This window comes from Notamacropus eugenii, chromosome 6, assembly GCF_028372415.1.
Source record: "Notamacropus eugenii isolate mMacEug1 chromosome 6, mMacEug1.pri_v2, whole genome shotgun sequence".
Classification (NCBI taxonomy): domain Eukaryota; kingdom Metazoa; phylum Chordata; class Mammalia; order Diprotodontia; family Macropodidae; genus Notamacropus; species Notamacropus eugenii.
In genome coordinates this window covers 53,031,071-53,048,850 of record NC_092877.1, presented here as the reverse complement: position 1 = coordinate 53,048,850, position 17,780 = coordinate 53,031,071, and the positions used below count along the sequence as shown (strand labels likewise).

At 42.4% G+C, this 17,780-nt stretch overlaps 1 protein-coding gene across 1 annotated transcript in view; it reads left to right on the top strand.

Moving 5' to 3' along the window:
• NOP14 (NOP14 nucleolar protein) overlaps positions 1–17,402 on the top strand; it is a 63,742-nt gene extending 46,340 nt beyond the window's left edge. Inside the window, exons 13-18 of the mRNA XM_072620065.1 lie at positions 523–676; positions 9,483–9,642; positions 10,963–11,110; positions 13,679–13,797; positions 14,241–14,396; positions 17,068–17,402. Coding sequence (XP_072476166.1) covers positions 523–676; positions 9,483–9,642; positions 10,963–11,110; positions 13,679–13,797; positions 14,241–14,396; positions 17,068–17,167 — 837 coding nt within the window. The 3' untranslated portion in view covers positions 17,168–17,402. The remainder of the gene's footprint in view (positions 1–522; positions 677–9,482; positions 9,643–10,962; positions 11,111–13,678; positions 13,798–14,240; positions 14,397–17,067) is intronic.
• Positions 17,403–17,780: the final 378 nt, after the last annotated feature.

The window sequence follows — 17,780 nt, the reverse complement described above, 5'->3', positions numbered from 1 at the left end:
GCGGTAAGAATCCTGCCTGCTAGCTGTGGGCAGTCACCTGTATGAGGAGGTAGTCTTTGAAAGGCTGAAGCAGCCACAGCCATTTCTTAGGTCATGTAACTGACATCAGGATAATAAAGGCTTTCAGGCTCAGTCCTTGAAGCTCTGTATTCCAAACAGTGCTGTGACGTAGGTTGGAAAAGATAAATTTAGCAGCTAGAGATTAAAGGCCAGGGCAAAGGGCAATCCTCCCGAAAGGTTATTTCAGGTTGGCAATGACTGGCTTGTCCTGTTTTGATTTGCTTCCCTCTGTTGGCTGTAGTAGTTAAAACAAGACTTACACTTTTCATTGCAAACTTCAGTACCCCAATGTCCTGTTTTAATATGTGGTGAGGATCTGCAGTTGTAAACTTTATCTGTGATTAATAAAAGGTGGTTTATAAATGACCTGTATGCTAACTGTGTAAGTTAATCTAATCTATTGCTGACACTTTCTAGATCTATAATAGTGGCTCAAACTTTTTTACTGTACCCTTTTATTAGTGCCCTGTCATGTCACTCCAAGACGTCATTAAAGGACTGTTTGTGTGCTGCTTATTCCTGGAGTATGTATCTTTGTCCCAGAGATTTGTACCTGAACTTATTAACTTCCTAGCTGGAGTGCTTCACATAGCAACTCCCAACAAAGATAATCCAGGTGAGTTTCTTTGAGGCAATAAGGAAAATTCTGTCTCTTTGTTAGGTTAAAAACTGAAGTTGTTATTTTGAAATTTCTGTGTTGGCACTTCAGTTTTATTTTCTAAATTATACTTTGAACTTAAGCAATTTCTGCAGTCATCAAAATAGGTGAGAAAATCTTATTTCTAACAAAGGGACTCTGCAGTTCTTTCCTGTTCCATTTCCCAGGTGAAATTTGGACCATTCCCTCCTTCTTATTTTCACATTTTATTAAAAATGTTTTGCAAAGAACACTAGATTTGAAGCCAAGAGACATGGATTTTGTTGCTGGCCTTACCTAGCTGTATGATTTAGAGTATCTTTCTTTTCTCCCTGACCTCAGTTATTCCATCTGTAAAATAATGAGGTTAGGCTCAATGAACTAAATTAGTTTCTTTTTAGAACTAAAAAAAATTTTTTTTTTAAGATTTTAATTTCTTTTTGTAAGCGTTTATTCTCTCCGTACACACACTTGAACAATGTTCAAGTGAACAGAGTTGAACAGTGAAAAAGAAAACCCTGATAACAAATATGCTTAGTCCAGTAGAATAAATTCCCACATTGTCAGTGTCCAAAAATATGTTTCATCGTCATTACAGCGACCAAAGTTCTATTAAAATTGTTTTTCTTTTTTCTTTTTTTTTTTTATTTTATTTTATTAAATTTATTTACTTAACTTTTAACATTCATTTTCACAAAATTTTGGGTTACAAATTTTCTCCCCTTTTATCCCCTCCCCCCCCCAAACACCAAGCATTCTAATTGCCCCTATGACCAATCTGCTGTCTCTTCTATCATCCCTCTCTGCGCTTGTCTCCGTCTTCTCTTTTGTCCTGTAGGGCCAGATAGCTTTCTATACCCCGTTACCTATATTTCTTGTTTCCTAGTGGCAAGAACATTACTCAATGGTTGATCCTAACACTTTGAGTTCCAACTTCTTTACCTCCCTCCCTCTCCATCCCTTCCCTTTGGAGGGCTAGCAATTCAATATAGGCCAAATCTGTGTAGTTTTGCAAATGACTTCCATAATAGTTGTGTTGTATAAGACTAACTATATTTCCCTCCATCCTATCCTGTCCCCCATTACTTCTATTCTTTTTTGATCCTATCCCTCCCCATGAGTGTCGACCTCAAATTGCACCCTCCTCCCCATGCCCTCCCTTCTATCATCCCCCCCACCCTGCTTATCCCCTTCTCCCCCACTTTCCTGTATTGTAAGATAGGTTTTCATACCAAAATGAGTGTGCATTTTATTCTTTCCTTTAGTGGAATGTGATGAGAGTAGACTTCATGTTTTTCTCTCACCTCCCCTCTTTATTCCTCCACTAATGAGTCTTTTGCTTGCCTCTTTTATGAGAGATAATTTGCCCCATTCAATTTCTCCCTTTCTCCTCCCAATATATTTCTCTCTCACTGCTTGATTTCATTTTTTTTTAAGATATGATCCCATCCTCTTCAGTTCACTTTGTGCACTCTGTCTCTATGTGTGTGTGCGTGTGTGCATGTGTGTGTGTGTAATCCCACCCAGTACCCAAATACTGAAAAGTTTCAAGAGTTACAAATATTGTCTTTCTATGTAGGAATGTAAACAGTTCAATTTTAGTAAGTCCCTTATGACTTCTCTTTGCTGTTCACCTTTTCATGCTTCTCTTCATTCTTGTGTTTGAAAGTCAAATTTTCTTTTCAGCTCTGGTCTTTTCATCAAGAATGCTTGAAAATCCTCTATTTCATTGAAAGACCAATTCTTCCCCTGAAGTATTATACTCAGTTTTGCTGGGTAGGTGATTCTTGGTTTTAGTCCTAGTTCCTTTGACTTCTGGAATATCCTATTCCATGCCCTTCGATCCCTTAATGTAGAGGCTGCTAGATCTTGTGTTATCCTGATTGTGATTCCACAATACTTGAATTGTTTCTTTCTAGCTGCTTGCAATATTTTCTCCTTGACCTGGGAACTCTGGAATTTGGCCACAATGTTCCTAGGAGTTTCTCTTTTTGGATCTCTTTCAGGCGGTGTTCTGTGGATTCCTTGAATATTTATTTTGCCCTCTGGTTCTAGAATCTCAGGGCAGTTTTCCTTGATAATTTCATGAAAGATGATGTCCAGGCTCTTTTTTTGATCATGGCTTTCAGGTAGTCCCATAATTTTTAAATTGTCTCTCCTGGATCTATTTTCCAGGTCAGTTGTTTTTCCCATGAGATATTTCACATTATCTTCCATTTTTCCATTCTTCTCTCTTTGTTCTGTGATATCTTGCTTTCTCACAAAGTCCTTAGCCTCCATCTGTGCCATTCTAATTTTGAAAGAACTATTTTCTTCAGTGAGCTTTTGAATCTCCTTTTCCATCTGGCTAATTCTGCTTTTGAAAGCATTCTTCTCCTCATTGGCTTCTCGAACCTCTTTTGCCAATTGAGTTAGCCTATTTTTCAAGGTGTTATTTTCTTCAACATTTTTTTGGGTCTCCTTTAGCAGGGAGCTGATCTGCTGTTCATGCTTTGACTTCATGTCTCTCATTTCTCTTCCCAGCTTTTCCTCTACCTCTCTAACTTGATTTTCAAAATTCTTTTTGAGCTCTTCCATGGCCTGAGCCCATTGGGTGGGCTGGGACACAGAAGCCTTGCCTTCTGTGTCTTTGCCTGATGGTAAGCATTGTTCTTCCTCATCAGAAAGGCAGGGAGGAAATGCCTGTTCACCTAGAAAGTAACCTTCTATGGTCTTATTTCTTTTCCCTTTTCTGGGCATTTTCCCAGCCAGTGACTTGACCTCTGAATATTCTCCTCACACCCACCTCGCCTCCTGATCCTCCTAGCCAGTGTTTGGGGTCTGATATTCAAATGCTGCTTCCAGCCTTAGGGCTTTTGGCGGGGGCAGGGCTGCTATTCAGTGTGAGATTAAGTTCAGGTGCTGAGGTCAGGGCAGGGCTGCCTCTCAGGCTCAGTTCCTTCAGGGGGTTTATGCACAGACCTTCAACAATGGATCCAGGCTCCCGCCCGCTTGGGGAGCCCCTGTCTGCAGCCACCTCCTAGCCTCTACCTCTGTGGAGGGGGGAGGGCCGAGTCATGGGGGCACCCCACTCCCCTCTCAACCTGCCAAAGAGACTGTCTCACCGACCCCCGTCACCTGTGGGTGGAGGGACTTGTGCGGCCGCTGGAGATCCCGTCCCTGAAGCCTGCTTGGGTCTGTTTCTCTTGGTGCTGCTGCCGTGGCAGGTCTGGGCTGGGCTGGGCTCCACGTCTGCAGCGCGATGGACCTTTTGAGAGAGGTTTGCAGGTCCCTCTGGAACAGAAATCTCCTTCTCTTCACTGTTCTGTGGCCTCACTGCTCCAGAATTCGCCGTGAGTTACTTTATACCGATGTTGTATGGGTTGTGGGTTCGGAGCTATGTGTATTTGCGTCTTTCTACTCCGCCATCTTGGCTCCACCCCCCTCTAAAATTTTTTTTCTCTTAATGTTGTCATTGTATAGATTATTTTTCTACTTCTGTTCACTTTACTCTGCATCAGTTCACGGAAATCTCCCCAGTTTCCTCAAATTATACATTTCATGATTTCACAACAGCACAATAATATTGTTATTACATTCATATGCTATTAATATATTTAGCCATTCCCCAGTAGGTAGCGCGCCCCCTAAGTTTCTAGTTCTTTGCCATCACAGAAAGTTACCTCTGACAATGTTTGTTTATATCAGGTGGAGAACCTGCAGCCTCAAGGATACATGTGGCCCTCTGGGTCCTCAGATGTGACCCTGGGACTGAATCCAGACTTCACAGAACAAATCCCCTTAATGAAAAGATTTGTTTTGTAAACTTGGACTCAATCAGAAGGTCTCACCCAAGGACCTAGAAGGTCACATGTTATCTTAAAAAAGGGCCACACTTGAGGACCTAAAGGACCACGTGTGTCCTTGAGGCTGCAGGTTCCCCACCCCTGTTTTGATTTTCCTCTTTCTTTGCTCTCTTTGAGGTATAGACATAGTTATGGTATAGCTGGGTCAAGGGGCAGCTAGGTGGTGCAGTGGATAGAGCACCAGTGTAGGAGTCAGGAGGACCTGAGTTCAAATCTCACCTCAGACACTTGACACTCACTCGCTGTGGGACCTTGGGCAAGTCACTTAACCCCAATTGCCTCCTCCTAGGTCATCTCCAGTCATCCTGATGAATATATGCTCACTGGATTCAGATGATTCTAGAGGAGAAGTGAGGCTGGTGACCTGCACAGCCCTCCCTCACTCAAAACAAAGTCAAGTGCAAGTCATATCGTTATTTCTCTGATGGCATGGCCTTCTTCGACAACGAAGGACAAACGCACGCATAGCTGGGTCAAAGCATATGAACAGTTTTGTAACTTTTGGGGTATAATTCCAAACTGCTTTCCAAGGACTGCCCCAATTGATAGCTCTAATAATAGTGCATTAAGGTTCCTGTTTTCCCAAAGCCTGACCAATATTAGTCATTTTCCTCTTTTGTCATCTTTGCCATCTTTGATGGGTGTGAGATAGAATCTCAGAGTTGCTTTAATTTACCCCACCCACCTGTCTCAAAAGACATGAACAGGCAGTTATCAAATGAAAAAGTCCAAGCTATCAACAGCCATATGAAAAAGCATTTCGAATCTCTAATAATTGGAGAAATGCAAATTAAAACATTTCTCATGAGTCAGGAAGACCCATGTTCAAATCTGGTTTCAGATACTTACTAGCTTTGTGACCCTGGGCAAGTCACTTAACCTCTGTTTGCCTCAATTTCTCCAACTGTAAGATGGTCATAGTAATAGCACCTACCTTGCGTTGTGAGGATTGAATGAGATAATATTTGGAAAAATGCTTAGCACATTGCCAGTCACACAGTAGGTACAATGCTTATTTTCTTCCTTCTGCAATTTGTTTATTGGGGGAATGGCTCTTAGTCTTCTACATTTGAATTGGTTCTGTATGTACAATATCTTGAAAATGAAACTTTTCAGAGAATTTTGCTGCCAAGATCTTTCCCAGTTAACTTTCCCTTCTCATTTTAACTCATTAAATTTGTTTATGTAAAAACTTTTAAATTTCATATAATCAGATTGTTTGTTTTGCCTTCTGCGATCTTCTCTCACTTCTTTGGTCATGAACTCTTTCCCTCTTATAGATCTGAAAGGACATTTCTTCCTTGCTTCTCTTGTTTGCTTATGACATCACCTTTCATGTCCATGGCATGTATGTATTGGGCATCCAGTGTAAGCTCTTGGTCCATACCTATGCCAAACTTCTTTGCAATTTTTGTCAGATAGTGAGTACTTACCCACAGGTCTTTGGGTTTGTCAAACACTCCTTGTTCTTTGTTTCTATATATTGTGTACCTAATCTGTTCCACTAATTGATTACTTTTAAAATAGCACCAACTCATCTTAGTGATTACTACTTCATATTGTAGTTGGAGATCTGATACTGCTAGGGCACCTGGCATTCTGCTTTTTTTCATTATTACACTCAAGATTCTTGTCCTTTTGGTCCTTCACATGAATTTCTTTTACTAGTTTTTCTAGCTTTATAAAAACAATCCTTTGGTAGCTGGATATGGCACTGAATAAATAAAGTAACTTAGATACTATTGTGATTTTCATATTCACTTAACCAACCCATGATCCTTTTATTTAAGTCTGTCTTTATTTCTGCAAATATATTTTATAATTTGATTCATGTAGTTCTTGGATATGTCCTGGTAGATATACTCTCGAATATTTGATAGCTTCTGTACTTATTTTGAAAAGGAGTTTTTCTTTCCAGCTTTTCCTGCTGGAATTTGTAAGTAATATTCATGAATGCTGATCATTTACATGGTTTTATTTTATACCCTCAGATTGCTGAAGTTATTAATATTTTTAGTTAGCTCTGTAGGATTTTCTGAACAAATCATCACATCATAGCAAAAAAGGGAATAATTGTGTTTGCTCCCCTAGGTTTGGTCCCATCGATTCCCTTTTCTTCTCCAGCTAGAACTTCTTTGATTAAACTTTCAGCTGTTTCCAGAGTGTGTGTTTTGACCACCGGTTCTTCAGCGTTTTACTTGATACTGATTTCATCCATTTTCCCCTCCCCTTCTCGCGGTCATTTCTACTTGTGCTAAGATCATCTAAACAGAACAAAGCCACCTACAGGCTCTGTGTCACATTTACTTTTTCTTTAGGACCCTTCAAAATAGTTCAGTTTTGAGAAGACATTTGTTTTTTGTCCTTTCCATCGGCATATGAACAGTTCATCCTCACATATTCCCTTTGAATTGAACAAATGTGTGTATATCTTTCTGTGTTTCTCTGGGCTCTCAGTGAAAAAATGTTGGGAAATCCTCTAACTAAAGGATTCTGTTTGCTTTTACCAGATAGGTGATTCTTGGCTCTAAGCCTTTCTCTTTTATCTTGTGCAGTATCAGCTTCCAGATTCTCCCTCCTTTGCTGTAGCCATTGTCAGAATTGATGTGATCCTGACCATGGTCCCTTGATGCTTGAACTCTTTAGCTTTGGCTGCTTGTAGTGTTTTTTTTAGCTCAGAAGCTCTGGATTTTAACTGTGATATTTCTGGGAGTTTTCTTTTTGGTGTTTTTTGTTTCATTTTTCAGTTCTGTTTTCACTTTGCCTTTCAGTTCTAAGAGTTCTGGGCAGTTTTCATTTGTCATTTCTTAAAATATGATAATCCTGGCCTTTTTTTGGTCATGATACTCAGATAATCCAAAATCTTAAATTTTTCTCTCCTTGCCCTGTTTTCCTGTTTTTTTTAAGTATTTCTTGAATTTCTTTATAGTTGTGTGTGTGTGTGTGTGTGTGTGTGTGTTCTTTTAACATTCAGTTTTTTCTTGTAGTTAAATATTCAGTTCATTGTTTAATTAGTTCAGAGAGTTCAGTCCTTGGGTGAGGTTTCTCACCATTTGTTCTAAGATATCAGTTCTCTTTGACATTCTTTTATCCTTAGCTGTTCCGTTTTAAATCTCTTGTTTCATCTCTACCAGCTCTTTCTGTAAGCCTTTCGTTCAGTGCACTTTTATTTTTCTTCTCAAGGATCTGCTTGGACTTGTGGAGTAGCTCTTCCTCAGAATTTACCCTGTATGCACTTCTCGTTCCAAGGAATTTACTCATAGAATTTGTGTTTTCCTTGGCTTGTTGATCTCAGCCACCTCCTTGTCTAGATTAGAGATGGGTGGGGAAAAGGGACTTGTGCTTGGGCTTTAAGATAGGAATTGTTTGATTTGGTCTCCTTCTGTGATTCAGTACTAGGCTGCCCAAATACTGAGTTGGTCTGGGGTTGCCTGGATGTCTCTGAGGCCTCTTTCTCCTGTTGTGGTGGAAACTCCCAGGATACCTGGCCTCTGCTCAGGGCCCTTCTGTTAGTGCCATGTGGCTTCCACTCAGGACTATACCCCTTCCTGAATTCTGCCAGGCCTTTCTCTCCATCAGAGTTCAGCTCTTGCCATTGAGCTGTGGGGCTACTCCCAGGCTGATCTCATTGCATTGCCCTTCTCTTGTCTCTGAGGGGACCACCATTTTCTGGGGTTCCAAGAAGGGACTGTTCTCCAGATACTTTGGGGTTGCTTTGTACTACACTTGCCACCTCCCCCCAGCTTGTCTACTTTGGAATTTTTTGCAGGCTTCCGGATTTTTTCTCTTGCCTTGGCTGGGTTGGGGGAGTCTTCACATCATTCTCAATCCTTTTTCAATTGGGGCACTTTAAAGCTTTATTGAGGTGTTTGCAGGGGATCTGGGCTCCTGTAGTTCTGCCTCATAATCTATCGTTAGTATATTCCTCACAAAAACTCAGTGAAATAGGTAGTATTACTACGTACGTATCTTACAAATGAGGCTACAGTACTGAAGTTCAGAGCTTAAGTCACACAGCTGGGAAGCATCTGCCTGCTCATGAACCCACTGTGTTTTGACTTAATCAGATTGTTTCTCTTATGACTAGTTTCCTTATCTGTAAAAGAGCAGTTGTACTGAATGGTCTCGGAGGTCCCTTCTTACTCTGAATACTGTGCATCTTGTGGCCAAGGGCAGGCCCTTCCCATTATCTCACTACTTCCCTCTGTTTTATCTAGTGCAAAGAAAGAAGGCAAGAGACTGGGAGAGTCCAGTACTCTATTCCAGTAACAGTCCTTAATCCCCCTATTCTTTCAGTCTCCATCTATCCCAGCAGCTCTGGGCTGGGATATCAGGGCAGCTAGGTAGTGCAGTGGGTAGAGAACCAGTGCAGGAGTCAGGAGGACCTGAGTTCAAATCTCACCTCAGACACTTGACACTCACTAGGTGTGTGACCTTGGGCAAGTCACTTAACCCCAAATGCCTCATCCTGGGTCATCTCCAGTCATCCTGATGAACATCTGGTCACTGGATTCAGATGGCTCTGGAGGAGAAGTGAGGCTGGTGACCTTGCACAGCCCTCCTTCACTCAAAACAAAGTCAAGTGCAAGTCATCATTTCTCCGATGGCAGGATCTTCTTCAGCAACAAAGGATGAACACACATTCCAGCAACTCTGCCCATGTGCCTTCAGCTGGTAGGCCTTTTGGCTCTGAAAAACAGCGCAGGGTTGGAAATAGGTTGGGGCAGGGTCTCCTGTGGGTGCGTCTGATGTCTGCTTCACAAGGACTCCAGCTTTCCAAAGAGGCTACACAATCCCTTAGGACCCCTAGTTATGTTTCTTTGAAATTATCATGTGTCCTGTGTTTAGGATTTAGGGTTCAAACCCTTTGGTTTGACTTTTCATATCTACTAATGTTCACACAGTTCTTCTTTATGTCACTGTTTCACCTTGATATTTAGGCTATACCCTGGTGCATCCTTTCAAACCCCTGGGAAGGAATTCGGAACTGCTCCTTGTTTCTGACAAGGAAGACTTGGACACTTGGCCCAAGAAAGGCCTCCCCCTCAGTAAAGTGAACGGCCTAAAGGAAAGCAATGAAACAGAAACAAATCACATCAGGTGTGTGGAACAATCTGAAAAGACTTTATGGGATGGAAGGAAATAGAAACTCCACCTGCAAAGCCAGTGCTAAAGTTGTGAGCGGGCGTCCTTATCTGTGTTCTGTTCAACATTTTCCATATAGCTGTAACACTTCCTGTTTTGGAAGCTCTTTGTATTCACAACGTACTTTCTTTATAGCCATGCTCTAGGGGTGGTAATTGGGTTCAAGTCAGCAAACATTTGTTAAGCATCTACCTAGTGCCAATCTGTGCCAGGCACAAAAGACCATCCTTGCCCTCGGAGTTTTCAGTCTAATGGGGATGACAGCACACAAAAAGAAGCTGAGAATCTTGGAGTGAAAACTGAGCAGAGGTACAGTTGAAAAAAGGGGAAGTCATGTATTACTTTTCCCATTTTACAGATTAGGAAACAGACGCCCCTGCCCCCGGGGCTGTCTTAGTGCAAGTTCCAGGCGTTGTCCTCCTTCCTCAGGCTCCAGAGGTGCTAAGGATATCTGGCTCCTTCCTTAACTTTCACTTTTAGTGTGGACATTTCCTTGGCTCTAACCACTAGCATGATTTGGGACCCCAGGCTCAGTCCCAAAGATGACCAGGTGTGAGCAAATACTAGCTTCGCTGCAGATGGACATGTGCTTACAGGACCTCAGGACAGCGCCTTCAGGCTCTGTGCCCTCAGAGGCATCACTGAGTGGGAAGAGCCAGCAACCATGTTGGCAAGGCTGCTCTGATGAATCTTGTTGATTTTAGGTAATTTGGCACAGTGGCCCTACTGCAAACACACACACACACGCACGCACGCACACACACACACACACTCTGTGATATTTTAAACCCTTTCTAAGTTTCTCAAGAATAGTATCACTTATTTCTCCTCCCTTCCCCCCCAAAAAAGAGAGAGATTTTCTCCATAAGATACTTGGTTTAGGCCTGAAGCATATCTGTTTAACTGTGGAGTGAATCCAGTCTACATTTTCCAGGTTGAATGTGTATTTTCCCACATCTTTTCCTTTTATTCAGGGGTGTATGTATAAATTTCTAGATACTGTGTATTCTTAACTCCTTGGCATGTCTGCCTAGTAGTTCGTGTCCCAGTATTGATTTCATCTGTTTGATAGGGCAGGCTGCTGCTGATTCCATGTAAAAGACATAGATGTTTTAATAGTGACTCACTGGAATTAGCTGGGCTTTGTTTAATTGTGTTGACTATTTTCAAGATTGTCATTAAAGTTCATTTCTCAGTAGGGCCACCAGTTTCTTTTAAGATAGTTAAACCAAGTTTGTCAGAATTGTTAAAACTGAATATGTGATTCTCTTGCAGATTGTCGTGTGTATCTGTGTGTTTAAACCTCATCAAACGATGTTTAGTTATGTACAGTACGCTACCATCTCTTTCTGAAGTAATGAAGCCTATCAGAGTCCTCCTTACTGAGCACATTCCAGAATGTGGATACCCCAGAGAGCTGCAAGTGAGTACAGCCCTAGGATCATAGAACTGAAAGGCTCCTCAGAGGCTCTCTAGTCCAACTCTTTCTTCTTACAGAGGAGGAACCTGAGGCTCACAGAGGTTAAATGACTTGCCCAAAAGTCACACAGGTATTAAGTCTTGGAGGTGGGATTTGAATCTGGGTCATCTCTCTCAAAGCCAGTGCTCTTACCACTCACTTGTGTTCCCCAAGAACTTAGAGCAGGGGTGGGGAACCTATGGCCTCGGGGCCGCATGTGGCCCTCTAAGACCTTGGGTGCAGCCTTCTTACTGAGTCCAAGTTTTATGGGACAAATCCTTTTATTAAGGGAATTTGTGCTGTGAAGTTTGGATTTAGTCAAAGGGTCACACTTGAGGACCTGGAGGACCGACCACACGTGGCCTCGAGGCCACAGGTTCATCAGCCCTGACTTAGAGGGTTACAGCAGGGTTCTTCTGGAAAGTAGGAACAAGTGGATTTTCCAACCCCAGGGGCACAGAATCTGAGTGCTGGTAACTAGCCAGGATAACCCACAGGTTATAACTGCTAAAATTCATTGTTTTTATTTGATATAATTTAAACCCACAAATGTCGAAGAAGTGCTGAGTTTGAGTTCATCTTCTTTATATCTGTTTAATTATAGATTTTGCTCAGATGAATTTAAATCATTGAGAATAGTTCCTGAATTGCTTTTCTCCTGAAGAACTTTTAAACTCTTATAAGGACTACGTTGGCAGGATGGCCGCTTTCTTGGCTCTCTAAGTGAACAAGGCATTTCTTGGCTTGTGGCCATTTGACTTTGAGCAATTCATGCTTACACGAATAGCGTTAAGCTGATTATTCCCATTTGCGGTGACAGGCAGCACACATAGGAACCCATTTCAGGGATCTGCGTTCTGATTGGGTTCCCCATCAGATTACGCCCCCTGCTTCCAGCCTCAGCCTGGGTTCCTTCACAGGGTTTTTATTAGTTTGGCCATATTGGCAACAACAGAGGAGAAAGGGAAGGACAAGGTTGAGCTAAGTAGAGCAGAGGTTTGAAAATTCTGTTCTGCAGACATTTACCAAGCGCCTGCTCTTTGCAGAGCACTATTGCCTTGAGGAAGACACACGATTTAAATACAGTCCCTGATCCCTGCCCTTGTGGAGCCTACAGTGTAATAGAGGGATGTGATCACGGATAACTGAGTGTCAGGATCATGGGCTGAATGCAATCAAGAAGTGCAAGAGAAAGTTGTTGTTATTATTCTAGAGGCCATCACTGGCATGGGCTGGGGGCGCAAGGATCAGGGACGTTCGAGTTGTTTTAGAGAATGTTGAGGAAGGTGATGACAGGTCAAGAAAGGAGGAGGGATCTCTAGGAATATCAAGGGCTGTAAGTCAAGGCATGGAGGTGGTCAAGTGAAGGGCACGATTTGGGAACAGGAGACCATGACCTCTAGACCTAAGCCCCGTGCCTGATGTGTAATTAAACACTTAATAAATGATTGTTGAGCTGACTTGACAGTCTGATAATAATAGTAATAATAGTGAATATTCATGTAGCACTTTGAGATTTGTAAAAGTGTCTTACCTAGATTATTTCATTTGATCGTCATGACCCAGAGAGGTAGGTGACAAAAGTTAAATGACTTTCCCAAGGACATTCAACTAGTAAGTGTCTGAGGCAGGATTGCTTAGTCCAGTTCCAGTGTTCTGTCAGCAGCACCACCTCTTAGAATCCAGCTTATGTTGTAGAGAGTAGTGTGAGATAGCAGTAGAAGCATGGGGCAGGGGGAGGACGAAGGGAAGGAAGACCATGGGATATGGCTTTCTTTGGTGACTCTGAAAACAGTTCCAGAAGTGCTTGGTATTTGGTATTTACTTCCTTGACGTGGCTAGTAAAAGATGAACCCAGTGAGCATGGCCTTTGGGTAGTACACAGGATTGGGGAAAGGTGGGTGTTTGTGGCTGGGGGGACAGAAGAACCCCACGCAGCTCTGAGGCCCCCTGCCTGCCTTCACCAGAACTTGGAGGTTTCCTGACCCTGGAATAAAAGTGTAAAGGAGGATAGAAAGATGAAGGCGAGGAAGGGGAAAGGGCTCCTTCCTTAAAGCAGGCCTTGCTGTCTTTAGGAGATCTCTTCCCTCTGCCTGCTGTGGAGACATTTACAGTGAGAAGAGAGGGACAGAACAGACTTCTCTGGGCCAGTCACTTTAAAAGCCCTCCAGGGGCCCAAAGGTCTCCTCAGAATCACCTATAAAAATCTACCTTGAGAAACTTTTGAATTCTGTGACCCCAAGAAAACCTTACCTTTATAGACCTTAAAGCACTACAAGAGTGAGAATTCTGATTATAAGGAAGCCTGTGTACCAGGCTGGGCATAAAGGGGTGAGTTTTTCAGCCACAACAAACTCCCAGAAGCGATGTGCTGAGTCAGGGAAACTTGGCCGCCTGTGTCAGGAGGAATACCTCCAGTGACCTTCCGAACTGAAGCAGGGGGGTCCTGTCTTAACAGGAGACACCCAGAGTAGGAAAAGAAATCAACAGACATTAGCCGACCTTGTGAAACAAGATTCCTTGTGTTTTTAGGAGCTGTGCCAAAGCGTGCTACAAGAAATGGAAAACCAAGGCAGAAATTATCAGCCTTTAGTGTGTGAAAAGAGCAAGCCAGTGCCCCTGAAGCTGTTCACACCAAAACTGGTGAAAGTGTAAGTGTGGAAGCATCTCCTGGGGGTCAGTCTGAACCTCTGTACCACAAAAGAGGGCTTCCTTCATTGATTCATTTGTTGCTTGAGTAAACATTGATTGATTGAAAATGCATAGTGCTGTTGGGAGGTGGGAGCAGCAGAAATGTTTAATAAAATGTAGCTTCTGCCTTCCTGAAGCCTCTGATGCGTGCTATGGTAATAAAAGAAGCTCGTCCCAGTAGACAGTTGCTGTTCTAAGATTGCTTTGATGTTCAGATACTGACCTGAGGTCTTGAAGGGGATGTGTTGCATTCTGAGCTTGATCTTGGGGAAGAATAAGCAGCTGCTTCTGACCTGGGACAAAGGTCTGGAATCAAACTCTAGGGAATCTGTCCTGGGGTCTTCAGAGAAAACCTCTGCAGCCCTGTCCTTCACCTGCCTAATACCAGATTTTCCAATTCTAGCCTCGAGTTTGGAAGAAAACAAGGGAGCAGTAAAGAGGAGCAGGAGAGGAAAAGATTAATTCACAAGCATAAACGCGAATTTAAAGGAGCTGTCCGTGAAATTCGCAAAGATAATCAGTTCCTGGCTAGGATGCAGCTTACAGAGATCATGGAAAGGTAATCTCCATTTGTTTTGGCATCACTTTGACTTGTTCTGTGCACTGCTTGGCATTCTCCCATGATTCCTGAGCCAGAGGGAACGATTGGGCACCTGAGCTATAAGACCATATTGTTTGCTTGCCCTCATGGGAGATGGTGGCATGCAGGTACAGTTCACTCATAAAATCTGAACTCAACACGCAATGTTGGCAGCCTGAGAGATGATGTAAAAGCTAAACAGCTAAAAAGCCCATGACTTTTTTCTTGCCTCCTTCATTCATGCAACACATTTGCACACTGGATAGTATGAAGACTTGAAATCATGTCACTCTGAGACAAAGTTAAATGAATGGAGAGGGGTATTTAACCTGGAAAAGAGACAATATCACTTTCTTCAAATGTTTGAAAGGGTTGTCACAGAAGAATGAGGGGGACAGAAATAGCAATTGAGTTAAACAGTTTCTTAAGGACTGCGTTGTAAAAGGCACTGTACTGACCACTAAGGCTGCAAATAAAGACCTAAAACAGTCTTTGTCCTGAAATACTCTGGGACCCTCAGCTTTGGGTAGATGAGTGACTAGACAGTAATTCAGAGAGAAAGAGCACTCACAGCTGAGGATCAGAAAAGGCTTTGCACTGGGCCTCTGAGGGACCTAAAGAGTCTAAGAGTTGGAGGTCCCAGGCATGGAGGTAGGGGTGGAGTGGGAGATGGCCCTTTTGGTGTAGATTATTGAATTTGGGGAATACCTAGTAGCTCAGTTTGCCTGAAAGTTGAATTCATAAGAAAAGTAATATGAAATAAACCTGGAAATACAGGCTGGTGGTTCCCCAGTTGTGAAGTTTATATTTCATAAAAAGAGATTATATCTTATCCTAAAGGCTATAGGGAGCTGCTAAAGGGTTTTGAGTTGAGGGGTGACATGCCTGTGCTTTAGGAATATTAATTTGGCAACTATGTAGAGGATGAATCAAAGGGGTGAAAGATTAGAAGCTGGCACCCATGTCAGACTTTTCATTAGTGCAAGGAAGAGGTGAGAAAGCCTGAATTAGGGGGATGACTGTAAGAGATGCTGTAAAGATTGACTCAACCAGATGTAGCCGCTGCTGTTATGAGGGGGGTGAGAGGAGAGGTAGGCATAACACAGGCTATGAGCCTGTTTAACCAGGGGGATGGGGTGAAGTTTTGGGGGAAAAGTGAGTTATTTTAGATATGTTAAATATGAGATGACAAAGGGATGTCCAGGTAGAGATATAGCAAGCCAGAGATTGGCATTGGGATCTGGAGTTCAAAAGATTTGAGGTGGTAGATGTGTAGATTTGAGAGTCATCTCCATAATCAGTGAACTCTTGAGGTACCAAGAGAGGAAAAGTGAAATAGAGAAGACAGGCAAGAGCAGAGCCAGAGGGGAGGAGATGGATGGTCATCTAGCACAGACACTTAGTAGTTACTGTCAAACTGGTAGCGGGAAAGAGTATTCAGGATGGCATCTTGCTCAGCTTTGTCTAAAGCTGCAGAGAAGTCAGGAGAATGAGGACTGAGGCCATTAGTTAAAACAACTAAGAAATTATTGATAACTTTGGAGAGAATAATTCAGTCAAGTGAGATGGTTAGAGGCCATACTTAGAGATGAGTAAGTGAGGAGGGAATAGGGACAGCACATGTTACTAATCTCTTCTGGGAGTTTGACTTTGAAAAGGAGAAGAGATACATAAGAAATAGAATGTGGAGACCACAGTCAAGAGAAGGTTTGGGGGAGGGGGGTGTTTGTTTTGTTTTAAAGTTCACAAGGGTGTTGCGGGCAGACAGGAAAACCAGTGGTTGAGGAAAGATTGAAGAATGGCCAGAGTATGATGAAGGGCAGTCTCCTGGGCTGAAGGGCATTAGTAGAGATGGTGGCAGAAAGGGCCACCTCCCCCCTAGAGATGGAGGAAAGAATAAAGAAAGAGCTTTGAGATGTGGGACAGAGAAAGAGGGTGCTCCCGGCAGGGCCTGATGAAGAGGAGCGATGTGGAACAGATATAATAACCAACTGCCACGTACATCCTGAACCAGGTGGAGGTGGAGCTATGGGGAGATATCTAACAAAATAAAAATACAGTAGAGCATAGATAATATTACATGTTAAAACGTCAGTCACTGTGCTGCCTGCAGGGATCCTTATCCCATTTCTGTTTCGGTTTCACACCCCTAGTGTCGAGGACTTGAGAGATCTGGGTTAGCCGTGGCAGAACATGTAATGGAAGAGTCTGTCAGAGGGGACAGAAAAAGAAAGCAAGGCTGTGCAGCAGTGAGAGCCCAGGGGAGCTTAGAGAGAGAAACAGGTAGCAGTTTCTGGGCAGTTAAAAAACAGTGGTTGGAAGGTGTCAGGACAGACTTCAGGAATTTCCTAATCTGTGCAGCTGTCTGACAGTGAAATTGATGATGATGTTATGGAAGGACATTCATGCCTCAGCTAAGAGTCAGTCTGTATGACTTCAGAGGTCCCTTCCAAAGTACTAGAGTATTGATAATTTTGCTGTGTAAACATTTATTGATTACCTACTATGTGCAAGCTTAGATTTAAACTGCTTCTCAAGTAGAATTACATAAATAAATAAAGTCAAAAGCACTTGATACATTCTGTCTTATGTGCTCTGTCTCTTGGTCTTATTTGTACATTGATCCTATATTATATTTTTTATTTTGTAGGGATTCTGAAAGAAAGCGAAAAGTAAAACAACTTTTCAGTAGCCTGGCAACCCAGGAAGGTGAATGGAAGGCCCTGAAGAGGAAAAAGTTCAAAAAATAAGTTGTTTATGAGTAGAAAATAATTTATTTTATATTTGTATGTAAGCCAAGACTTTTGAATTCACAGTTAATTTTTTATCAAGGTTCTATGGATAGAGCTATGCATCTCCACCCATTTTGCATATAACAGACTGTAATGTATGTGTAGGGGGCATTGTTATAATCCTTAATTGTTAAAATATAAATGACTTTTGGTGTATTTTTGTAGTTTAATAAAACATCAGCCTGGAAGAAAACTGATTAATATATAACTTTGCATTAGTGGGGAGGCTCAGTGAAGGTTAACCAGCTGGCCCATTTCACTTCAGCCTCCTTTTCAAGCGCACTCAGATCCTTGAGTCCTTAGGAAGTCCAGAAGGGCTAGTGCAGACCTTACTGACTGACTCAGGATCCTTCAAGGTCTCAGAGTTATAATGCAGAACAGCAGTTTTCGGGGTAGAACACTCTCAGTTTGAAAGTTGTAGGAGTTTGAACTGAGGTGGGCTGAACCTAGGACTGCATAAAAGTTGTCTTTGAAAGTAAACTCCATATACCAGCTTTTCTGTTGTTTGTTTCTTCCACATTGTGATGGAATGCTGATTCAGTGATTATGGATCATTACTGCAGTTCTCTAT